Source organism: Castanea sativa, chromosome 11 (genome assembly GCF_040712315.1).
Source record: "Castanea sativa cultivar Marrone di Chiusa Pesio chromosome 11, ASM4071231v1".
NCBI lineage: Eukaryota > Viridiplantae > Streptophyta > Magnoliopsida > Fagales > Fagaceae > Castanea > Castanea sativa.
In genome coordinates this window covers 10889769-10916939 of record NC_134023.1, presented here as the reverse complement: position 1 = coordinate 10916939, position 27171 = coordinate 10889769, and the positions used below count along the sequence as shown (strand labels likewise).

The 27171-nt window shown below is 31.6% G+C and overlaps 1 protein-coding gene across 13 annotated transcripts; it reads right to left on the bottom strand.

Annotated features, from left to right (window-relative positions):
* Positions 1–2757: 2757 nt before the first annotated feature.
* On the bottom strand, positions 2758–12318 carry LOC142615723 (receptor-like protein Cf-9). 13 transcript variants are annotated; one of them, XM_075788503.1, is made up of 9 exons: positions 9380–12318; positions 8361–8476; positions 8096–8268; positions 7510–7573; positions 6577–6993; positions 5813–5873; positions 4108–4184; positions 3848–3959; positions 2758–3212 (listed from the first exon to the last, which is right to left on the bottom strand). In XM_075788503.1, the coding sequence occupies exon 1, from the start codon at positions 12240–12242 to the stop codon at positions 9441–9443; it is 2802 nt and encodes a 933-aa protein (XP_075644618.1). In that variant the 5' UTR covers positions 12243–12318; the 3' UTR covers positions 2758–3212; positions 3848–3959; positions 4108–4184; positions 5813–5873; positions 6577–6993; positions 7510–7573; positions 8096–8268; positions 8361–8476; positions 9380–9440. The 13 variants fall into 13 exon arrangements, with proteins under 13 accessions (XP_075644618.1, XP_075644624.1, XP_075644617.1 ...); XM_075788509.1 differs by lacking the exon at positions 7510–7573 and adding an exon at positions 5126–5189; XM_075788502.1 differs by having other exon boundaries at positions 5813–6993.
* Positions 12319–27171: the final 14853 nt, after the last annotated feature.

The following is a 27171-nucleotide window of genomic DNA, read 5'->3' as shown; positions in this document are numbered from 1 at the left end:
ATGCTTTTAAGCATATAAATTAATTTAAAACAAAAGGATAGTGCTTAGACTAATATATTCATGCTTTACTGCTTTTAACTAAAAAAAAATAAAATAAAAATTTCTAGATAAATTCTGCAGTCACTCATGACTTGACAACAATAAAGCAAAACACACCTTCAAACAAACATTTCTTGCAATCTGCATGATACTAATTCTGTCCAATCAGTTTTGGGTTCCCTTGCTTCAAACCAAGAAAAGAAGTAAAGACATTTATACTGAGACAAATTGATTGTTTTACTCTCTCTGATTGCTACAAAATAGAAAGATTATTGTAAAATGCAAATTTAAAATGTTACCTTTGTCTTCCCATATAATATCCAAGGTATATGAATCTTTTTTTCACACTATTACTAATCCAAAAAAATTAAATCCCTCTAGGACCCAATGATACTATGTGGCTATCATACAATACAATAGATCACAAGCATGTTCCAGTTGAATTCCTAAGAAGAAAAAGAAATGAGAAATCAAGGCAAAAACAAATATGCAACAAACCTTTTGTCTTTGTTTCACGTCAAACATCCAGCTGCTGCACATGCAATGAGGTGGCCAGCTAACTACTGTCCTAAAACCCAAGGCAAACAGTGGCATCTGGGCCAAGCACATCATCAAACTATCCAAGAGCTGTTCTTTACTGTCAGTTTAACAGAATTTGGAATAAGAAAAGTATTTCTCTTTTCTTTCTTTCTTCTTCTTCTTCTTCTTTTTTTTAATTTTTTAATTTTTTGAATTTTCGGAAATTTTAGACCTGAAAAACCATAATTAAGAAGTGTTTGAAATAAGTAGTTGGCTAATTATAAGTAGTTGGCTAATTATAGGTGACTAACTATTTGTGGAAACCAAAACAACAAAAATCACAAGGAACATGTTCTCCATTCATTAACTTTCTAATCTTTCCCCACAACTAATATGTACTTTATAGACTCCTCTCGGCATAAAAAAATGTAAAGAGGTAACAACTCTTTTAAAGTCTATTTCTTACATTTTACCAAAGTTTCATTCAAGAATCATTGTCCACAAACAATAATCAAATCCTAACCCATATGACATATATTTAAGGACACTACATGACGATGTTTCTTTTATCTAACCCAGTTATTTATGTGTGTTGTACTTTAACATCAAGTTGTATTTTTAAAAAATAAAGTAGTTGTGGAACTCAATTTTACTAAATTCAAGTTCTACTTTATATCTTTAATTTTTTTTTTCAAATAACTCGATACTATATATATCAAGTTGCATTTAAAAAAAAAAAGTGTAGAACTCGATTTTAGTAAAATCGAGTTGTGGCTTTTTTTAATCGAAAAAGCCACATTAATGAGTTCCACATTGGCACAAAGTACATATAACTCAATTTTAAAGATATCGAGTTCTACACCAAACTCGATTTTAACAAAATCGAATTTCAAAACAGGGGCATTTTGCAGCTCAGTTTAAAAATTAAGGGCAAAAGCCCATTTTCCCCTCTTTCTGTGATGTTTCCCTTAATTATAAGAAGTGTATCTGCCTTCATTATGGGTAACATTTTAGGCTTGTATATGTTACTCCATATAATTGAGGAGATATTATTTCATACTAAGTTATATATACTTAATAAATAAAAATTATGAAGTTTAACGGTTTTTACAAGGGGCTTTCTATAGGAAACGTGAGAGTATTGTTCTCTGCAATGGTTTCATCATACCTTCAGGTTAAATTATTTATTCGTGTTGTATCTTTTTTTTTTTTTTTTTTTTAAGTGTTGTTTACTTTTTATAATTTCATTTCAACAAACAAGGTTCCTTCGTAAGAAAGAGGGGGTAAAAAACAAGCCTAATTGAACTAGAGTATTTGCGGTAGCTGGTATGAGTTTCCCTTTAAAAGCCCCTCATAATAAATTATTTAGAAAAAAAAAGCCCTGCATAATAATTTAATTCAATCTAAGAAATAATGACTGCTTTCCAAACAGTTCTTCTTTTTACCATATGAGCACCTCTATTCTTGACACAAAAGATTTGTCACTTAATTTTAAAGGCAATAGGTGCAAATTCTAATTTGTTTCTCTCTGGAAAAATAAGCTTTACGCTATTATGATGCCAATGATGTATACTCTTCAACATGTGGAAAATGTGTTCAGTCTACATTCAGATAATTTGAAATAATTGGAATGAGTGTGTCCAAAAACACCATAATTCAAATAAGCATGATTAGTGTTAGGTCTACTTTGCTTCCTAGGTGTAGGTCTACATAATTTCAAGCCGAAACCTCAGTTTAAAACAATTTATCTAATATGACCAACAACACTACAATGGTAACATGTAGGCACACACTTAGATCTATCTTGAGGTCTACGAGGGTTTTGAATCATGGATTTTGAAACTTGAACTCCACTTAAAGGCCTTTTACCCTTGTTTATCCTAGTCACATTACCTTATACTCCACTTAAAGGTCTTTTACACACACACCTTTATTTCCTTTCTATTGCACGTGTGTGTACACTTTGTTATTGATAAGTTAAACATGAAACCAAGAGACTTTGAAAATCATATACATCCTTCATTCTTCCGTGTGTGTAGTCTTGTCACTCTTGTGGCGAAGTTGGCTACAAGTTTTTGTGTTGGCCTGTTGCTATTTGTAGTTAGCGCTCAGCGACTTAGTCAATTTGTAAGTTCATTGGGGTAACCATCTTTGTTCTGAAAGTAAATGTGAAATAAAAAGAACCTTTAACTCCACTCCTGAAGCGATCAACCAGTAAGATCTTTGTTCTGATCAATAAATAACCAAAATTCCCATCAATAAATATTATTTCTTGGAGCCTGCGTTTATACATTGCAACAATAATGATCAACTCTATAATGAAAACTATGGGAAGTAGACAACATCAAAGAGAAACAGCACATAGAATATAGCTATGAATTATAAATCAGTTTAGTGGATTCTGTTTCTCATGTCACTTGGTAAAAGGATCATAGTTTATCAAATATTTCTCTGGGTTGATCTTGATACTATACTCTTTCCAATTAGCTCTATAAATGTCGAAATATCTGATAAAAAATGGTGATGATATTTCAGTGCCTTCTTTGCTTTGCACGCTTCTGCGACTGCTGACCTTTTATCTTCCATTTCTCATTTCCCCCTGGTTGATTCTTTTCTTCTATCTCTCGAACCTTGCGCTTCCTGAAAGATTTGGGCTATCCCAAAGGAATTAAATCAAATACAAACACGGATAATCATAAAAATAATTGGGCTCTTCACATAGTCAAGGACAAAGGAACAACTTCCTAAAAAATAATCAAAATCATTCTGATTTGGTTAAATGTAGCAATGGAAACGTGTAAGGTGCACGATAGAGGACTCCAAATTAGCTTTTGCTTATAAGGGGGTGAGTCAAGATGGAAGTTTCTGCTGGAAATAATTTCTAGAAATACAAATCATAAATAACAAGGTCATCTTTCTGGTGCCCCCCTGCCCCCTCTTGCCCCATATAATAGTATATGCTCTCTCAAGTTTTTATATTTTTGTTATGTATGATGACCATGCTTCACATCATAGCTGTTTTCTTAACAAATTATGTCTGTCTAAACTCTGTAGTTCTTTTTTGAGTCCATTTGAAAATGACAACTAAGATAAGCATGCTCTTATGGCATTTAAGACAACAATTAGCTGAATTCATCTCAAACATCTATTCTATATAGGCAAAAGAACAAAGTTTTACGAATGACAACACCACCACCACATTCTTTTTACCCTTTAAACTCAACACATCATGTTGTGATATGGTCATAGGGTTTTCAACCCAAACACAAGATAGAGTTGCATATCTCACCTGTAATCAGCAAGGGTACAATCAGATAACAACTCAGTTACAATTGTTCTATTTCTCTCCTTCCTTGTTTACTTGTGAAGAAGTCTGATGCTGACTCTATCACCGTCTTGATCTAATTGTTCAAAGACCAAATGGTGTATGAATTAGCCAAGCCTAAATAACAAAATGTATACCACCCAAAGAGAATATACACAGTCCTAGTTACAGCTCCAAGATATCACATACTATACCATTAGTCTAGAAATTACAAATAGACTTACCAGGAAATACTTGGCAATGTTTTGGATTTTGAATCACCCTTCTTGTAGTGCCTCTTCAGATCAATGGCACTTCTCAACTGTAATTATGAACACGGGTAAGAATTCAGAGATCAATAATAACCTACCTAAGTTATAGAATCTAAACTCCTAGCAAGCAAATGAAACATCAAAGTCGATTAGTAAGTGTCCTATTATCTTGATAAACCCATAACCAGTACATGCTTATGCAAGCTTCATAATACCTTATCACCCCCCCCCCCCCCCAAAGAAAAAGAAAAGAAAAAAGGAAGCTTCACATTAAGTTCTTATAAATGATTATTTAATTGTAATTATTTAGTTCACAAATTATTTTCTTGACACATCATACTAGGTCCCACGAATTAAATTCACGGTAGGCCCCATCATTCATGTGAGAGGGGAGAGTATTACTAAAGGAGTATTGAATAACTTTCCATCATTTAGATAGACATATAATGACAAAGTCTAAATGAGTTCCAGCACAATTCAAAAATAAATGGGAGATTGTTTGAGTGAGACTTGTTCAACTCCTAAGAAATCCTGAGATGAATTAGGTCTAGTCCTTTATCTGGAACATGTTATGATAAGAGAACGCTCACTTTGGTCAAAGTAAGAGCCCATCATAATTTAAAGCATGTCTTAAATTACGATGTGTTTTGAGGGTTTCGTGATATGAATTTCGTGTAAACAACTAGAATCATGTGCATTCAGGTCAATATGATGCAAACAAAACTTTTTGAGTGAAGTTGAGATGCTGAATCAACATTTTGAAATTGAAACTATAAATATCCCAGATAAAGCAACAAATCAAAGATTCCAGGATACTACCATCATAATTACTTCAAGTCCAGCCCAGCCCAAATTTTATACTTGAGTATGCCAATGCCATTTTACAAGAAAACTAACTGGCAGTATATGACTAACAGATATCATTTATATCCCTGGAAAATCATCTTTGTACAGTGCAGGGTAAATCCCTCTCACTAAGGATGCTGCTTACAAGTTACAGAAGGCCTAAGGATGCTGCTTACAAGTTACACAAGGCATGAAGAAGATCAACAACCCTGTCAGTGCCATTGGTAGAAATATTATCAATTCCAGTTCAACTCGTGGAAAATCAACCAGCTTTTAGTTTCAATTTGGTATTTTACCCATCTAGACTCAAATTTTACACAAACATTATTTTTTGGTAAGTAAAAATTTTACATTCCATACATAGAAAGGAATTTTCGAATGCTAAACGTGGATCCAGTCAAAGGCTAATGACTACATATGTATTATAGAACATATTAAATGCATCAATAGGAAGTCCCCTACCATCTACTTCATTTCTATTTTTCCAGTTTGTTAGTTATCTAAAGTCAAACAATCTCTTAAGTAGAAGAGTAAGATTTAATTATACTTCAAGCTATAACCTTAATTTACAAAGAGGCATTTAAATAATTTCCATAATTTCATTTCTGTATGATAGTGACTCAAGTTTTTTAATTGCACATTCCCTAAAGCACACAAGTTGAAAGTTTAAACACTAAGCAAATTCTCAAAAATGAAACAATTTTTTTTTTCTTTTGATAAAAACAATGAAGCAATTAAGATGTTACAGAGAATCATTTGGGCATAATTGAAAAGTAATTGAAAAGTAGTGCCGTGGAAACAAATTACATGGAAAAAATAGAGTTCACTGCACCTTCAGTAAATGCAAATCTTTCTGAATCTTTGGGGTGATGGTTTGTGCAAGCAAGTCAAACCTATGTACATTTTACCAAAAAAAGAATGTAATCATTGTTAGCAGGAGAGGGAAAAAAAGAAGAAGAAGAAGAAGAACAACAAATCTTATTAGTTGAGACCCAAAAAAAACCAAATTCCTCCACCCATTTACACCTAAGACTATTTGAGGAGAGAGTTAGTGATTAACTTGAAAACAAAAGCATTAAAGTTTAAAAAATTCAAAGCTTTCCTCTCTTTCCTTTTCTCAGCAACCAACCAGACATAAGAAGATATAACGAAAAGCTAAAATAGAAACTCCTCGTTAAGACACAGACATACCAGCCTTTCCCAGTAGTATTTTTAAGCTGCTTCAACTAATGTCTACACTTTATGCCATACCAACTAAAACACAGACATACCAACCAAAAGCATCAACTAATGTCTACAGACTTTACACTCTATGCCATTGCCTTTATATATAGACTCAAAAATTAGTACAGACAAGAAATTTAGAAGTCACAGCATCTACAATCAAACATAGAACATATGAAAAACTAATATGAAAGAACAGAGATCTCAAGAGTTCATTATGGCCAGACTGACACTTAGAAACTGACCAAGGCCATGGAGTAGTTTCGTCGGACCTTGAGATCTAGTTAGAACATTAAGACCTAACATCTTCAACATCACCTGAGCAAAGTCCATTCGAAAGATTAATTAGCCATTTGAAGCATAAGCCCTTACCAATCTTGAGGACTCCTCATTAGCCATCAATTGCTGATTGGCAAAAAGGAGTCCTCTCCCCCTTAAAAAGCTCTGATAGTAGTGAGTGCCAAAACCTGCCCCAGATGATATTGAAGATGACAATGCCTGCAAATATGACTTCCCCCACTGCAGATTCAGTAATTTCCAATGAAGCCATGGATGAAGAAGAAGGCTGAGTGGTGGTCCTATTACTGTCTTGGCACCTCATTCTCATCTCAGCAAGGAAATCAGGAGTTATAGTTGGGTCTGGCTGCCCTATCCCCTTGAAGTCATAGAGGTGTTTCTATATGAATTCATAGCCAATCTTCCCAGTTTTCTGTGCACCCTCAGATGATCAAAGAGGCCAAGAAGCCTAAGATTAGGCGTCTGTTGAAATATGAAAGAATGCTGTCTAGCCTGTGATGTCATGTATAGTAGTTTACATCAGAGAATTCCAATAAAAGGAGTTATCAATATAGAGCTATTTTTTATTGTCAGTTTAACAGAAATTAGAATAAGAAAAGTATTTAATTTTATTTATTTTTTGACATTTTAGACTTGAAAAAACCTTAACTAAAAAGTGCCTGAAACAACTAGTTGGTCAGTTTTGGGTTCCCTTGCTTCAAACCCAGAAAAGAAGTAAAGACATTTATACTGAGACAAATTGAATGTTTTACTCTCCCTAATTGCTACAAAACAGAAAAATATTGTAAAATGCAAATCTAAAATGTTACCTTTATGTTCCCATACAATTTCCAAAGTATATGAATCCTTTTTTCACACTATTACTAATTCAAAAAAATTATATCCCTCTAGGACCCAATGATACTATGTGGCTATCATACAACACAATAGTTTACAAGCATATTCCAGCTAAATTCCTAAGAAGAAAAAGAAATGAGAAATCAAGGCAAAAACAAATATGGAACAAACCTTTTGTCTTTGTTTCACATCAAACATCCAGCTGCTACACAGGCAATGAAAGGTGGCCAACTAACTGCATTTGGGCCCAAACACATCATCAGACTTCCCAAGAGCTGTTCTTTACTATCAGTTTAACGGAATTTGGAATAAGAAAAGTATTTCTCTTTTCTTTCTTTCTTTTTCTTCTTCTTTTCCTTTTTTTTTTCTTTTTTTTTTTTTTTGAATTTTTTGACCTGAGAAACCATAATCAAAAAGTGCCTGAAACAAATAGTTGGCTAATTAAAGGTGACTAACAATTTGTGGAAACCAAAACAGCAAAAATCACTAGGAACATATTCTCAATTCATTAACTTTCTAATCTTTCCCCACAACTAATATGTACTTTATAGACTCCTCTCGACGTAAAAAAAATGTAAAGAGGTACCAACTCTTTTAAAGTTTGTTTCTTACATTTTACCCAAGTTTCATTCAAGAATCATTGTCCACAAACAATCATCAAATCCTAAACCTTAAAGTGTTGCTAAAGGACTCTGGATATTAACAAAAATATCTTTAAAGAGAGAGAGAATAGGAAGATTAAGGATCAAGAACAAACCAGCATAATGCCATCTCTTGTGGCAATAGAAACAATATTAGCGCATGAAACTACCCCTGGACAAGCCTTTTCAAGCTCCTCCTTGATGAAATCAATTTTATTGAAAACCCTCAAGGTCTGAAATAGTTTTTATTACAATTGCTATCATCAAAAAGGACAGAAGCACCACAGCCCTGATCAAGAAAATCCCACAAAAAATTAAGACCAACAAATTAGTACCTAAAAATAAATGGCAAGAAATTAGACACCAAAAATAAGAACATACAATATTTTATCGTCATTTGGTCATGGAATGTCAACCAGTGATCTAAATATGAATGAATGTTGTCCCTCCATCCTGTTAGAGAGATAGAAAGGGCCACCAGCCTGTACATAAGAGCACTACAACAAAAAGAATTACTAAGAGCTGTTCTTTATTGTTAGTTTAAAAGAATTTGGAATAAGAAAAGCATTTCATTTTCTTTTTTTCTTTTTTGAAATTTTAGACCTGAAAAACCATACCAAAAAGTTCTTGAAACAACTAGTAAAGGTGTATGTAACAATTTGTTGAAACCAATACAACAAAAATCACTAGGAACATATATTCAATTCATTAAGTTTCTATGCTTTCCCCACAATCAATATGTAACTTTAGAATCTTATCTAATTGAAAATATAGAGGAAATTAGTCTACTCCTCCAAGCATTCTAGGTAGCACTAGGGTAATTAACACCGCTCTTCAATAAATAAATAACCACTCTTCATGCAATCCAACCAACAAGATATTTAATCTGTAAAAGGAAGGTAATATTACAAGGATGTAATAATAATAATAATTGAAATATGTAATAGAATATAACCCAGACCACAAGATTATTTGAAGTTGCAACTAAGCTGTGAAGTTGCCCCTTTAAAAAAAAAAAATACTCAGACCACAAGATGTAGTTAGAATTGCAATGGAGTAGAGAAATTTCTTCTCACACTAGAGCATAAAGCAGGGTCATTAAATGAAGTCTGACATAAATAAAGCATTGAAATGTGGTGGTTACATAGTAGTAGCCTATATACTCTCTGGTATGGCTATACCTTAAACATAAAAGGGTTTTTTTTTTTAAAGGAAGCATAGAAGCTTATGCACCCAGTAACACTAGTAATAAGCCTCACATTAACACAAATACAACCATTCCTAACTAGCATAAAGGAAATTAAAAATGAAGAATCTTCTTACCAATATAAAGACAGTTTTAAGAAAGCAAAAAATTATGAAATAGATATTTTCGAAAATATTAGTATATAAAAATATACCTAGAATCAGTATTTGTATCCACTAAATTCTTCTTCAATGAGTTCAACCACGAGCATTCTTTTAGGATCTTCGTAACTTGTTATGTCTTCCTCCATAAACAATATTCACTAGCCATTTTGGTTTTCCACTTGAGAACACAAGATAACCCAAACCCAATCCAAACATGAATCCACAGCCATACCCCAACAATACAACTTTCCAATGAAACCCATTTTCAAATTCGAAATCATCTTCTTGAATGGTTGATGATGGCGATGGTTGCTGTCCCTCATCATTGCCACAAACTTTTGTCATTGGAAATCCACATAACCCAAGGTTCCCATAGTAAGAATCATTCATAAAGGTATTGAATTGTTTACCTTGGGGTATATGTCCAAAAAGATGATTTTTTGATAGGTTTAAAAATGCTAGCATTGTGAGATCTACCAATTGTATAGGAATTTCACCTGTGAGCTTGTTTGAGGAGAGATCTAACCATTCAAGATTGGTTAAATTTCCCAACGATTGAGGCATACAACCCATAAGATTATTGTGTGAAAAATTAAGCCCCTTCAATGATCGAAGCTCTCCAATTACATTTGGAATTTCTCCTTTGAAATTATTGTTGGAGAAATCAATGGTTGTTAATAGACTTAGAATTTTCACCAAAACTATGAAATTCCCTTTCATCACCAATGTCACAGAATCTTGATAATACCTATCACCCATATATTTCAATTCACCTTTGTCTGCATTCGCATTCATCATGGCTTTTAGATACATGAAAAATTTTGTTGGCAAAAGACCATGGAACTCGTTGTGAGAGAGATCTATGATTCGCAAATTAGGGAACGGGAATTTGGTCTTGGGATTGCCTATGACACCATGAAAGTTGTTTGATCGCAAGATAAGAACTCGCAACTCTAGAAGAGTTTCCAACCAACAAGGAAACGTGCCATTAATCTTGTTGTTACCAAAATCCAGAGCTTCCAAATTTCTACAATGGACCAACAATTGTGGCAATGCCCCTTCCAATTGGTTGCCATTGAGTTTCAGACTTCTTAATTGACATCCCTTTGCAAATGTTGTTGGGACAGTGCCATTAAGATTGTTACTTTGTAAATTCAAGTCTTTGAGATTATCACTTAACTTTCCCAAACATGGAGGAATCATGTTATTCAAGTGATTATAAGAGAAATCAAGGAATATGAGGGAACTGAGATTGCAAATCAAGGAAGGGATGTGCCCAGTTAAATTATTCCTTGAGACTGAAAAGTAATACAATGAATCCTTCCCCACCTCCATTACCCAGGATGGAATATTGCCTTTGATATGGTTGTTGGAAAGTTCTAAGTATTCTATATATTCTGCAGTTCGTAAAAACTGTGGAATTTCGGTTATGTTGGAAGAAGACAATTCTAATAAGTGAATTTTGGACAAAATATTGGTGGCAGATGTGAAGGAGTGTAGTGATAGGTGAGGATTATTTGACATACAAAGATATTGGAGACTTTTGAGCTTTGAGAATATTTTTGGCTCCACATTGCCACTAAAATTATTGAAGGAAACACTTAGATAAACCAATGAGCTATGCTGGAATTCACCAATATGCCCAGTGAATTGGTTATCATCAAGGTGTAATTCAAACAAAGATGGTATTGTATACACCCAAGATGGTATTGTCCCATTCAATAAGTTACCAGATAAGATGAGAGATTTTAGATTGGAAGGAATCTTGTTGACTAGTTGACTATTAAATGAATTATTTGAAGACAAAATTTGGGTCAACTTTGTCGTAACTTCCGGAAGTTGCCCTATGAAATTGTTGTATGAGAGATCTAAGAAAGTAAGTCCAGTATTGTTTAGGAGGGACCATGGACACTGACCACCAAAGTTATTATATGAGATGTCCAAAAGAGTTATTTGTGTGAGATTTGAAAGAAATGTTGGATACGATGAACCTATGAAATTGCATCCACTGACAAGCAATTGTTTTAAGGACTTGAGGTTGCTGATTAAATAAGGTAAGTCAATTGAGAATTGGGTTTTAGAGACATGCAAGGACATGAGAGGAGTACTCCAGTTATACGTTGGAAGGGAACCAGTGAGATTGTAGTTGTAAGCTACACGGAGTATCTGGAGGTTTGGAAGGTGGAATATATTATCTGGAAATTTCCCTTTCAATTGGCAAAAATTAAGACGAAGAGATGTTAAAGAAGACGACAAATTTGTGAGACAACTAGTTGAAACAGAAGACATATCAATCCGATATAAAACAAGTTCAGTTAGATGGGTTAGGTTTTGAATAAGCCTTTTCAAATTAGGCGTTTCTATTCTCATGTCAATATTCCCAGAGAGATCAAGTGAAACCAGTTTGGATAAGTGGGAGATTTCAGATGGGACATTACCAGCAAAGGAGGAGCCAACAGAGGAGCAGCCATGAAAGGAGTAAGTGAGGTTGAGATGCGTCATGTTTGCAAAGCCACCAAACTTAGATGAAAATGTGGAGCCATAGAAATCGTTGTAAGCAAGGTTGAGCCTTTGGAGATGGCGAAGAGAGAAAAGGGTGGTATTAGGATGGATGGGACCATGAAGCCCACTACAACTGAGGTCGACACCAATGACATGACCTGTCATTGTATCACAGGTGACCCCATCCCACCCACAACAATTTGTACCCATTTTCCACAAATTCTTCGGAGGATAAGAATACAAATCACAATAATAACTAGAATAGCCGACAGCAAAAGAGTTTCTGAAATGGAGCAAAGCAGAGGATTCGTGTGAATGGCAAAGAGGCGTAGATGAATTAAAAGAAAAAGAAGAGAGAGATGAATTAGGTAGAGAAAGGAACAGGAAGAAAATGAGAAAGAAGAGTACCATGTTTGCTTTGGCTTTGAGAGAAATGAGAAGGATATAATATATTTTGGGTGTTTTGGGACTGAGGTGTCATAGATACATGCATCTATATTTATAGGCGGCCACGATTATCAGAAGGGACCATAACCAGGAAAGGATTATGTGGCTCACTCTATTAACTAGCTTTGAAAGTCAAAAAATCCGGTAATCCGGGTGAGGTATATATATAAAAATTCTCTATAATTAAGTATAATAATAATCCTATCTACTTTATATTTCAATTCACTCATTCTGATACCTCTAGTGGATAGATTTTTATTAACATATATATATATATATATATATATATATATATATATATGTATATATATTTTTTATCTTTTATTATAAGTTTTGTCTTTACCTATTAAGAATCATCAGTTTATGGAAATAATTAACTTATTATGACATTTATGCTACACATTTAGCACATTATCTAGGACCCAGCAAATAAGTGAAAGGCATCCTCTTCGCATAATTATTAATTAAATCAATGTAATCTAGGCACATGCCAAATGCACAAATAAAAAAGGCCAGTACTCAAGCCATTGGTTTTAAGATACGTTTACTTTAGTAGAGTGGAAGCACTTGTGAAAAAACACCCTTAGGAATATTGTATCCAAGATCACTGTAAAAGCAGAAAATTTCTTAATAATCTGAGAAAAAAAAAAAATCTTGATAAAAATTGAACATAAAGTGATAAGGTCTAGAGGATCCGATTTGGTATTGTATTTCATACATACAATGGCATAGCCAACAATCATCTTTCCTATTTTCATTAAGTAGAACTGCTTTTTAGTGTTAGCGTGTGAGTGTATTCCCTTATCTCATCCCCCTTCCCCTATATATGTGTGTGTGTGTTTCTCAAAAAAAAAAAAAGTAGAACTGTTTTTTTTCTTATGTACCTAATGCTATTTCTATTTCTTAATCTTTGATTCCCCTATTACTAAAATTTTAAAGACACTATAAATTGTACTACATTTTTGTTTAGAGTAATAAAGTGTATTACAAAAAAATGATAAACTGGAAACAAGAGCATAATTGGTGCAACTTAAACAGTATAATACATAATTGTTTGGATTGATATTTCATAATATGGACTAACTTTTTCTAAATATGTATACATACATTTCTAATATTATTTTAAGAAGTTACTAGGGGGAGTGGACTTATCTATTAAAATTTTGTGTGGAAGAAAATAATCGTGCCTCTTTTTAAGTTATTGATATGTCAGATACCTTTATTCATGAAAACTTTGTCACCTAGTCTTTGGTCATTGTTCAAATCCTCAAAAGTCTTTTGGTCATTGTTTGAAACTTTCAAAAACTTGGACTATATAATAATTGTTTGATGTAGATTGCATAATTGCAGATTAAATGTATGGCAATTATCAAATGTGTAGCAATCATGATATCTAGGTCAGTTTTACATCATCGATTAATTTTTCCTCAAATGAAATAAAAATAAAAATGGACTATAATTACATATCTATTTATCTACTCATCAACATGGCATGTAATGATCAAGAAATTTTATTTTTATGTAAAACATATTTATTTAACTACTCCAAATTACATCCTCCAACTTGAACTTATTTTCAAATTAGTAATTTAAGTTTCATTTTTTTTTTCAATATTAAACTTAAATATGTTTAAATATGTTTCTAAAGAATTGAATTAAAAACAAGTCAAAGTTAGAGGTGTAATATGTAATTTAGCCTTCATTTAATAAGTATTAATAAATAAAAAGTCAATTAGAGAACTTTTAGAGTAGAATATACCTATTAATTAAAAGTTGTTCAAGGAAATTTAATCAAACCTAAATTAAAATTTACTTACTGTTAGGTTGCTTTATTTGAAAAGATACTGTATTAAAATTAGTTATAACTATCAATGGAGACATCAAGGTTTCTAATCTTCCCTCCCCTGTTATAACTATTAAATTAAAATAAATAAATAAATAAATAAATAAACTTCAAAACGGGTGGTACTATTAGAAGAATTTAATTCTACTATCGTTGCAATGAGTCTTTGGTTAACGTTCATAAAAAAAAAAAAGGAAAGTAATGGTCGAATGGTCCCACTATCGACTAGTGTGACTTTTGAACTATATAATTGTTTAATGATATACAACTACAGAATTTAAGTCATTGATTCTCTAAATTCATTCATACTTGAAAAGCCGTGTTACGGGGGAATATACTTCAAAACTTGTGCCAAAATGTTTGTAGAGCTGACACCTCTCAGAGTCTCCATGATTCAAATTCTCCCTCCTTTGTTATAACTATCAAATTATCCAAAAGACTTCAAAAATGTGGTTCTAGAGGATCCAATTTGGTATTGTATTTCATGCATACAATGGCGGAACCAACAATCATCTTTCCTATTTTCATTAAGTAGAACTGTTTTTTTTTTTCTTATATACCTAATGTTATTTCTATTTCTTAATCTTTGATTCCCTTATTACTAAAATTTTAAAGATACTATAAATTGTACTACATTTTTGTTTAGAGTAATAAAGTGTATTACAAAAAAAATGATAAACTGGTAACAAGAATGTAATTGGTGCAACTTAAACAGTATAATGCATGGTTGTTTGGATTGATCTTCCTTAATATGGACTAGCTTTTTCTAAATATGTATACATACATTTGTTATATTTTAAGAAGTTACTAGGGGGAGTGGACTTATCTATTAAAATTTTGTGTGGAAGAAAATAATCATGCCTCTTTTTAAGTTATTGATATGTCAGATACCTTTATTCATGAAAACTTTGTCACCTAGTCTTTGGTCATTGTTCAAATCCTCGAAAGTCTTTTGGTCATTGTTTGAAACTTTCAAAAACTTGGAAAGTTATATTCTTGGACTTATCTCTTAAAATTTTGTGTGGAAGAAAATAATCGTGCCTCTTCTTAAGTCATTGATATGTCAGATACCTTTATTCATGAAAACTTTGTCACCTAGTCTTTGGTCATTGTTCAAATCCTCGAAAGTCTTTTGGTCATTGTTTGAAACTTTCAAAAACTTGGACTATATAATAATTGTTTGATGTAGATTGCATAATTGCAGATTAAATGTATGGCAATTATCAAATGTGTAGCAATCATGATATCTAGGTCAGTTTTACGTCATCGATTAATTTTTCCTCAAATGAAATAAAAATAAAAATGGACTATAATTACATATCTATTTATCTACTCATCAACATCGCATGTAATGATCAAGAAATTTTATTTTTATGTAAAACATATTTATTTAACTACTCCAAATTACATCCTCCAACTTGAACTTATTTTCAAATTAGTAATTTAAGTTTCATTTTTTTTTTCAATATTAAACTTAAATATGTTTTTAGTTTAGTAATTCCATCAATATTGTCCAATTTTGTTATTAGCTTAATATTGTCCAATGTGGATTGGATAGAAGGAATACAATGAAAACAAATGAAAGTTAAGAGACTGAAATGAAAAAGAGTGAAATCTAAAGAATTTAATTAAAAACAAGTCAAAGTTAGAGGTGTAATATGTAATTTAGCCTTCATTTAATAAGTATTAATAAATAAAAAGTCAATTAGAGAACTTTTAGAGTAGAATATACCTATTAATTAAAAGTTGTTCAAGGAAATTTAATCAAACCTAAATTAAAATTTACTTACTGTTAGGTTGCTTTATTTGAAATGATACTGTATTATAATTAGTTATAACTATCAATGGAGACATCAAGGTTTCTAATCTTCCCTCCCCTGTTATAACTATTAAATTAAAATAAATAAATAAATAAATAAACTTCAAAACGGGTGGTACTATTAGAAGAATTTAATTCTACTATCGTTGCAATGAGTCTTTGGTTAACATTCATAAAAAAATAAAAGGAAAGTAATGGTCGAATGGTCCCACTGTCGACTAGTGTGACTTTTGAACTATATAATTGTTTAATGATATACAACTACAGAATTTAAGTCATTGATTCTCTAAATTCATTCATACTTGAAAAGCCGTGTTACGGGGGAATATACTTCAAAACTTGTGCCAAAATGTTTGTAGAGCTGACACCTCTCAGAGGCTCCATGATTCAAATTCTCCCTCCTTTGTTATAACTATCAAATTATCCAAAAGACTTCAAAAATGTGGTTCTAGAGGATCCAATTTGGTATTGTATTTCATGCATACAATGGCAGAACCAACAATCATCTTTCCTATTTTCATTAAGTAGAACTGTTTTTTTTTTCTTATATACCTAATGTTATTTCTATTTCTTAATCTTTGATTCCCTTATTACTAAAATTTTAAAGATACTATAAATTGTACTACATTTTTGTTTAGAGTAATAAAGTGTATTACAAAAAAAATGATAAACTGGTAACAAGAATGTAATTGGTGCAACTTAAACAGTATAATGCATGGTTGTTTGGATTGATCTTCCTTAATATGGACTAGCTTTTTCTAAATATGTATACATACATTTGTTATATTTTAATAAGTTACCGGGGGGAGTGGACTTATGGGAAAGACGTAGACTTCCAAAATAACAGGTAAGAAAAGTTTAATTAATAACTTTATCTCTTAAAATTTTGTGTGGGCGAAAATAATTGCAACTGTTTTTAAGTCATTGATATGATAGATACCTTTAACTTATGAAAAAAAGTAACACCATTAGAAGACTTCAATCTTGTTAACGTCTCACCAAGTCTTTGGTCATTGTTCAAAACTTCCAATGTCTTTTGGTCATTGTTTAAAACTTTCAAAAACTTGGAAAGTTATAATCTTAAAATTTTGGACTATATAATAATTGTTTGATGCAGACTGCATAATTGCTAACTAAGTGTATGGCAATTATCAAACGTATAGCAATCATGATATCTGGGTCAGTTTTAAGTCATCTATTACTTTTTCGTCAAAAAAAATAAAAAATAAAAACAAACTATAATTACATATCTAGTTTTCTACTCATCCACATCCCATTTAATGATAATGATTTTTTTTTTAATATAAAACATATTTATTTAAGTTTAAACTCCAAATTACATCCTCCAACTTTAACTTATTTTCAAATTAGTCATTTACGTTTCATATATTTTTTTTCAATCTTTAACTTAAATATGTTATCAATTTAGTCATTCCATCATAATTGTCCAATCTTGCTATTAGTTTAATATCGTCCAATATGGATTGGATGTAAGGAATTCAATGAAAACAACACTACAAGAAAACTGGGCTACTGCGGCGGGCCAAAACCGCCGCTAAAGCCCCAAAAACCGCCGCTATAGGTACATTTCACCTATTGCGGCGTGGGCTATTGCGGCGGTTCTACCCGCCAGGCTTGTCGCGTCGCAGTATCTCTATTGCGGCGGTACAAAAACCCGCCGCTATAGATACGCTTTTTAGCGGCGATTTTAGTCTATTGCGGCGGGCATAAAACCGCCGCTATACAACGTTCGAATTTGTTTCAAATGACTTTTAGCGGCGGGTCGTGCCCGCCGCTGTGTGTTCACCCCTTAGCGGCGGTCAAAAAGCGCCGCAATAGGTTCCCATTTTATCTATTAAATGAAACCCTATTGCGGCGCTTTTTGACCACCCTATATGTTTGAACCTATAGCGGCGGTCAAAAAGCGCCGCAATAGGGTTTCATTTAATAGATAAAATGGGAACCTATTGCGACGCTTATAGCCCGCCGCTATAGGTTCTTTTTTTTTTTTTTTTCCATTCGAACCTGTTACAAAGACCCTATAATAGTTTTAGCTCTACTAACACAATATCACAAATGTAATTAATTAACAACACCACAAATGTCTCCAAACTAATATAATATTAACATAGAAATATATTATCAAATACAAATAACATTGTCTATAACCATAAAGTATATATCCTAGAATAATATATCCAAATAAACATATAACAGAGTACATATCCTAGACTACTCCTAACTTTAAATTCTTCTATAAAGCAATGAAAAAGCTTTCTTATGATTGCAACTCATCAGTTGGTGATTCTGATGCAAAATACGGCTCTCATGTTTATAGAAACCTGCATCACACCATCAAGCTATGCTAAAAATGATATTAATATGAGCTTGCCCTTAGATTGCCACACTTTTTCTGTGCAACCTGAAGAGAAGTTTATAATTTGATTCCACAAATAACTGGATGAAAAGATGAATCCACAACCTCAACTAAGTTAGGACCTCAAGTTTGTAATGGGATTTTTTTTTTTTTAACATGAGTAATGAAATTTGATAAAGGGGTGCAAATCCAAGTCCAGAGGAAGTATATAATAGACACCCCAAGCAAAAGAGTGAGAGACTAACAAGTTAAATCCTAGAATTAACAAAAGCATTACAAAGTTAAATCTTATATATATAGCACTTAAAATTAACATCATCTGTAAACCCTATAATCAAAATGAATTAATTACAGAGAAGATTAGAGAGCATGAATTAAAATGAATTACCCACCAAATAATCAATCAAAGGTATGATTTTTACCCAAACAATAATCAAAAACCCAGAGAAGATTAGAGAGCATGAATTAAAAACTAATTTAATTAAACTTTGCTTAAAAATAATGTGTTTATACATGAGTACATGACAAAACAAGAGTGAAGAGAATTAAAAAATGGAAAAGGAAAAGACATTAATAGTATGAAGTAGAAAAAGACTATTTTTTTTTCTTTGGAGAAGAGAAAAAGACATTAATTGAGTGTGAGTACAATTTCTTTTTTTTAATAGTATGAAGTGGACCAAGCATTAATACTTATATGTTTTTATGAAGATATGATTTAGATATTTCTAAAACATATGAGTTCTAATTACTTTGACTAGTAAAATTTTTTATCTTGACTTTTTTTTAATAAGAAAAATTGGTGTTGTAACTTGATGATAAAGATAAATTATCATAGCTAGTGAAAAATAATTTTAAATTCTATATATGTGTGTGTGTGTATATATATATATATATATATATATATATATATATATATATATATATATATATATATAATTTGCCCTTTAAAAAATGGATACATAATTACCTACGAGGCTACTATGTCAAGTGTGAAGTATTAAATTAATTGTTTCCCAGTAAAGCACATCAGCGTGCATATGTATATATTGGAGTTTGCTAAATTAAATGTCGAATGACTCAGAATCGCATTTACCAAAAAAACCAACTCACATTCTCGAATGCTTATAGGTTTTGGTTTGTTAGGGGCTAAGTTAATTTCGTAGCTAATGCATGCAAACAAAAGGTAGTGACAACTAAAAATTCAAATAATATATGCACTATATATATATTTTAAGATCACATGTGGAAAGAAATAATTAAGATCATATTTTAAGATCACAAGCACCACAAAAATAGATAATAATTAAAACCTTCAAGCTTGAACCATGGACTTCAGTGTCACATGACTGATTCATTGTTTGCTAAGGATGTCATAGACCTTGGTGCTGGCCATACTGGGATTGAAAGTGAGAACTGTTTTGGGTTATTTCTTATGTTGTTTTATAATATATATATATATATATATATATATATATATATATAGAGAGAGAGAGAGAGAGAGAGAGAAATCTTTTAAGGCAATCATAAAGCATTGTCTTGGTTCAACAAAGTTAGCATCTACTTTTCTGTTCCTCACACAAATGAAATGTTAATTAGTAAAAGATGTTGCTTCCCAACCACTTTGTTAGAACTAGTTGGTTGATGTTATTAGGACAATTAGTAAATGTCAACTAGTCGATGGACTCTGAAAGATGTAACTAGGGGTGTATATAATCAAAAGGAGAGTCAAGGATTAGGAAAAAATTAGCTGCAAGTAATCTAATGTACAGTCATTTTCCTTGGACCAATAAAATGAACATCAGTAATTGAAAGGGTGCTAAGACTTACCATCTGAATATACTTTAATTGCTTTAGAACCTGATCCGTTTCTAGCTCCTGAAGCAAATAAAATAAAACGAGATTTGATTAAAATAAAAATGGTGCAGAACTAACACAAAGAAGAGAATTTAAAAACAAAATGAAGTCATAATGACTGAAGAGAGCAATAGCCCATTATTTACAACAAAAATACATTTTGATCTATTACTTTGTAACCAATCTGTCAGAAACATGAACCCCCAATCAAGGCTATTTGGTAACATCATGAGATAAATAATGTTTGACACATAGTACTACATTCACTTTCAGATAGATTTGAAGTAGTCAAGCATTACTCCCCATGCCCAAAATAAAAAAATAAAAAAAACTTGAGATTTTTCCAATTTTAAAAAAGAAAGTTACATAGAAGGTGTTATTCATGAGTAACTTCTTGAACTAACTTGTGAGCATTATAGACCAGTTTCATGGGCAAAACAGAGACAAAATCTCACATTCATCCGTGTTGGCTCATACTTCTCCCAGCGGAAGAATAGAATAACTTTAAAGTCAATATTACATAAAAAGAAGGGACGGGGGAGGATTCCTTAAACCTGAGTAGCAATAGTTTCACGGAAACTGAATTTGCTAAAAATCTTTCTAAATTCTTCATCCATTCCATCATCAAGCTCAGCAGGCTCTGGGACATACTCCACTTCAACTTGCGGAAATGTCTACAAATTTCCAACATATAAGAATAAGAGAAATAAACATGTTCAGAACCATGTAAAAGAACTTCCTGATTTATAATTCATTGGACAACATGAATATGGGTATTATATTTTTAAGATCTTAATACTCTCTTTTCAAGCTAATGCAAAACCAGCTTAAATTGAAAACGAAATTCATCTTATCTTATTCAGCTTTTCTTCTCTGGTAATGTGAAAACTAAACAGAAATAAACTCTCAATTAAACTCCATCAGAGAAACTAGGAAGAGAGATTACTTCCAGTTCTATTCAGATTTCAAATATCCATATAGAAAGTTTTACTTTGCACCTTATAGAGTTCAAGCTTATATTCCTTTTTCTTCGAGTTCAAGAACAATTACTTCATCTCTCAATTTCAAAGATATTCGTGAAATATATTCTTCAATTTAAATAAATCTCATCAAGTGGTAGTTTGCTATGATCTTTCTCTCGTTTTCCTTCGGTTTCTAAACAAACAAACAAACAAAGCAGGAAATAAATCACAAAGAAAAACTCCATGCTCCACTTAATTCAGCAAACATACAAATAAAATCAATACACAAAACGTTAAGCATTTTTGCTATCACAGATTCCAATATCCCATACAAAAGAAAAGAAGAGATAACCTGTTGTGGATCGTTGGAATCAGCGTCGCTGGAGGAGGCTTGGGAGGCCATGGAGTTCTTCTTCTGCTTACGGCGGCGACGACGTCGTTCGGTATCGCGGGACTTCTTGGTGGGGTTGGGGTTAGGGTTAGGGTTAGAGGACAGATCTCCATTGGCAACGTTGCCGTTGGAGAGTAGTGCTTTCTTTTCTCAGAACAGCCACAAAAATTCTCACACACAACAAAAACTCATCTGGGTAGGGTATGGGCTATAGAGAATGAAAGAACATTGCGTGCAACTCATCTTGTGCTTTCTTTTCTCACACACCAAAATTCTCACACACAACAAAAACTCATCAGAGTCGGTAGTTATGAGTTCGAACTTTGTCTCAAGTTGCCTCCCATTTAAAATTTAAAAATTCCACATGTTGATCTCCACTTATTAAGGCGGACTACGGGCTCAGTCCTCATTTCCTAACCGCTTAAACTTTTGTGACTATCAGTAATTTATCAAATAGCATATACTTTGTGGTGGCATAAACTGTTTCCAAATTCTAGCTTTACCTAAACGCTAAGCAAATTGAGGTCCTTTCTGGGTGTACAATTTTTCCTAATATTTGCTAGTTCCTTAAAAAAGAAACCCACTTATGTGTGTCCACAATTCCAATATTACAAAATTAAATAGGCAAAGGTACAAAATTCTGTAAAGACAAAATTGGTCTGCGGATGCATGCCGCAACATTATTATTTGCAAACAATAATTAGCACTAAATCATACAATTAAATAAAATGCGCAGTTTGACTATATAGCAAGGAGGCAATGGGTTTTTTTTTTTTTTTCAAAGATTATTACATTTTTTGAATCTTAAAATTTTCATTAAGCCTCCTAAAAACTCTACCTAATCTTTCTATCTCATCCCGAAAAATATGGGAATTTGAAGCAAAGCGAAAAAATTTAAAAACGAAAACAATAAATAAAAAATTTATAAAAAAAAAAATAGAGAGAAAGAAAGAGGACCTGGTCGATGTCGCGGTGTGCATTCCCGTAGTTAACTATCGTTCCTGGCACTCTGTTCCTTAAAAGTTGCACGCAATGTTTCTAGCTCCTGTTCAAAGAATGAATTAAAATTAAATTAATTTGTATGAAGGGGGCCCAAACTTTTTGAGAAGTAGAAACTCAAAAAGCACCAAGATGCTTGAACGCAGAAACGCACCTTATTCAATTGTATCCTTTCATTCAACAGAGAACTCTCCTCCTCTTTCAGTTCAGCAAATGTCTACAAAATTTCATTAATCTTCACATCAGAACCATATCTAATTTCATTACTTTTTCCGGTATGTAATAGTAGAAAAAAAAGAAAAGATTTATATATATATATACACGTGTGTGTGTGTAGCCCGTGTGTATATTGAAGAGCATTAAGATTTATACAGTAGTACCTTTTTTCTTCTTGTCCTCTTGGTAGCGGTGGATTCATTTGTAGCAGTACCCTGAAATATCCCATCCAACACGTATTGCATAAGTCAAAATAGGATATATAATTATAAAATAATACTAATAATTTAATTCCGCAATAAAGTAAAGGTGAAGATAAGAGAAACGGATAACAGAAGCAACCACGAACCATAGTAATGAGGCATGTAATGATGTAGAGAACAATGGTGTGTGAGAAGGAGTGATGGAGGTTGTGTGTGAAAAGAGAGAGAGAGAGAGAGAGAGAGAGAGGGAGGACAGAGCGGCTGAAGGAGAAAGAGATGCTAGGGTTTTAGTTTTAGATGTTTAGTTTTATATAAATTCAAAACGACGTCGTTTTGATAATAGAAACTTAAAAATGAAAAACGTTGTTATGAAGGTTAGAACCAGAGACAGGAACTTAAAACACACACGTGCTTAACATTAAGGCAATATATATTTATTAATTGTATTTTACCTATAATAATATATATAGGTCTACAATAAATTACTTATTTATTTATTCAAGTTGGGCTTACATATATATATATATATATATATATATTTCTTGATTAATTAATTTTAAAATTATTTTAGTAAAACTTAAAATGATGTGGTTATTAATATATATTTAATAAAAAATGACCGATACACCAAAAAAATAACCAAAATTTTCAATTTAAACAATTGATTGACGAGCTATTAATCTTTGATCTTGTGAAATTTTTAAGCATGAAAAATATATGAAAATAATGTAATCTAACGTAGATTTTTCAAAATTCACATTGAATTAAGAAATATAGGGTTGAGTTCAAGTTACACTTGATGCAACTCTAAAAAATGTTACACCAACCAATAACTTATTGTTGAATTCAAATTTTGAAAATCCAACCGTTGGATCATATTTTCTATATGTTCTTAACATGCATGCCAATTTTCATGTCAATCGGATATAATTTACCATTTGATCTTTAAACTCATCTTTTATACATTATTTTAAACTACAAAAACTTGAATTTAAATAATTGATTGATGACATGACTATTAATCTTTGATCACCTTGAAATTTTGTAGGCATGAAAAATATATGAAGATAATGTAATCTAACGGTAGATTTGTCAAAATTCACATCGAATTAAGAAATATAAATTTGTGAGTTCAAGTTACGGCTTGATGTAACTCTAAAAAATGTTACACCAAGAAATAACTTATTGTTGAATTCATATTTTGAAAATCCAACCATTGGATCACATTTTCTATATGTTCTTAACATGCACACCAATTTTCATGCCAATCGGATGTAATTTACTATTTGATTTTTGAACTCATCTTTTATACGTTATTTTAAATTACAAAAACTTGAATTTAAACAATTGATTGATGACTATTAATCTTTGTTCACCTTGAAATTTTTTAGGCATGAAAAATATATGAAGATGATGTAATCTAACGGTATATTTGTCAAAATTCACATCGAATTAAGAAATATAGGGTTGGGTTCAAGTTACACTTGATGTAACTCTAAAAAATGTTACACCAACCAATAACTTATCGTTGAATTCATATTTTGAAACTCCAACCGTTGGATCACATTTTCTATATGTTCTTAACATGCATGCCAATTTTCATGCCAATCGGATGTAATTTACCATTTGATCTTCAAACTCATCTTTTATGCGTTACTTTAAACTACAAAAACTTGAATTTAAACAATTGATTGATGACATGGCTATTAATATTTGATCACCTTGAAATTTTTTAAGCATGAAAAATATGTGAAAATAATGTAATCTAACGGTAGATTTGTCAAAATTCATATTGAATTAAGAAATATAGGGTTGGGTTCAAGTTACACTTGATGTAACTCTAAAAAATGTTACACCAACCAATAACTTATTGTTGAATTCAAATTTTGAAAATCCAACCGTTGGATCATATTTTCTATATGTTCTTAACATGCATGCCAATTTTCATGCCAATCAGATATAATTTACTATTTGATCTTTAAACTCATCTTTTATACATTATTTTAAACTACAAAAACTTGAATTTAAATAATTGATTGATGACATGACTATTAATCTTTGATCACCTTGAAATTTTGTAGGCATGAAAAATATATGAAGATAATGTAATCTAACGGTAGATTTGTCAAAATTCACATCGAATTAAGAAATATAGGGCTGGGTTCAAGTTACACTTGATGTAACTCTAAAAAATGTTACACCAAGAAATAACTTATTGTTGAATTCATATTTTGAAAATCCAACCATTGGATCACATTTTCTATATGTTCTTAACATGCACACCAATTTTCATGCCAATCGGATGTAATTTACTATTTGATTTTTGAACTCATCTTTTATACGTTATTTTAAATTACAAAAACTTGAATTTAAACAATTGATTGATGACTATTAATCTTTGTTCACCTTGAAATTTTTTAGGCATGAAAAATATATGAAGATGATGTAATCTAACGGTATATTTGTCAAAATTCACATCGAATTAAGAAATATAGGGTTGGGTTCAAGTTACACTTGATGTAACTCTAAAAAATGTTACACCAACCAATAACTTATCGTTGAATTCATATTTTGAAACTCCAACCGTTGGATCACATTTTCTATATGTTCTTAACATGCATGCCAATTTTCATGCCAATCGGATGTAATTTACCATTTGATCTTCAAACTCATCTTTTATGCGTTACTTTAAACTACAAAAACTTGAATTTAAACAATTGATTGATGACATGGCTATTAATATTTGATCACCTTGAAATTTTTTAAGCATGAAAAATATGTGAAAATAATGTAATCTAACGGTAGATTTGTCAAAATTCATATTGAATTAAGAAATATAGGGTTGGGTTCAAGTTACACTTGATGTAACTCTAAAAAATGTTACACCAACCAATAACTTATCGTTGAATTCATATTTTGAAACTCCAACCGTTGGATCACATTTTCTATATGTTCTTAACATGCATGCCAATTTTCATGTCAATCGGATGTAATTTACCATTTGATCTTTAAACTCATCTTTTATGCGTTAGTTTAAATTACAAAAACTTGAATTTAAACAATTGATTGATGACATGGCTATTAATCTTTGATCACCTTGAAATTTTTTAGGCATGAAAAATATATGAAGATGATGTAATCTAACGGTATATTTGTCAAAATTCACATCGAATTAAGAAATATAGGGTTGGGTTCAAGTTACACTTGATGTAACTCTAAAAAATGTTACACCAACCAATAACTTATCGTTGAATTCATATTTTGAAACTCCAACCGTTGGATCACATTTTCTATATGTTCTTAACATGCATGCCAATTTTCATGCCAATCGGATGTAATTTACCATTTGATCTTCAAACTCATCTTTTATGCGTTACTTTAAACTACAAAAACTTGAATTTAAACAATTGATTGATGACATGGCTATTAATATTTGATCACCTTGAAATTTTTTAAGCATGAAAAATATGTGAAAATAATGTAATCTAACGGTAGATTTGTCAAAATTCATATTGAATTAAGAAATATAGGGTTGGGTTCAAGTTACACTTGATGTAACTCTAAAAAATGTTACACCAACCAATAACTTATCGTTGAATTCATATTTTGAAACTCCAACCGTTGGATCACATTTTCTATATGTTCTTAACATGCATGCCAATTTTCATGTCAATCGGATGTAATTTACCATTTGATCTTTAAACTCATCTTTTATGCGTTAGTTTAAATTACAAAAACTTGAATTTAAACAATTGATTGATGACATGGCTATTAATCTTTGATCACCTTGAAATTTTTTAGGCATGAAAAATATATGAAGATGATGTAATCTAACGGTATATTTGTCAAAATTCACATCGAATTAAGAAATATAGGGTTGGGTTCAAGTTACACTTGATGTAACTCTAAAAAATGTTACACCAAGAAATAACTTATAGTTGAATTCATATTTTGAAAATCCAACCGTTAGATCACATTTTCTATATGTTCTTAACATACATGCCAATTTTCATGCCTAACGGATGTAATTTACAATTTGATTTTTAAAATCATCTTTTATACGTTATTTTAAACTACAAAAACTTGAATTTAAACAATTGATTGATGACATGGCTATTAATCTTTGATCACCTTGAAATTTTTTAAGCCTGAAAAATATATGAAGATAATGTAATCTAACGGTAGATTTGTCAAAATTCACATTGAATTAAGAAATATAGGGTTGGGTT

Excerpts from the sequence above, each read along its gene's own strand:
- LOC142615723 (XM_075788502.1), bottom strand. The coding sequence starts at position 12,242 with ATGGTACTCTTCTTTCTCATTTTCTTCCTGTTCCTTTCTCTACCTAAT.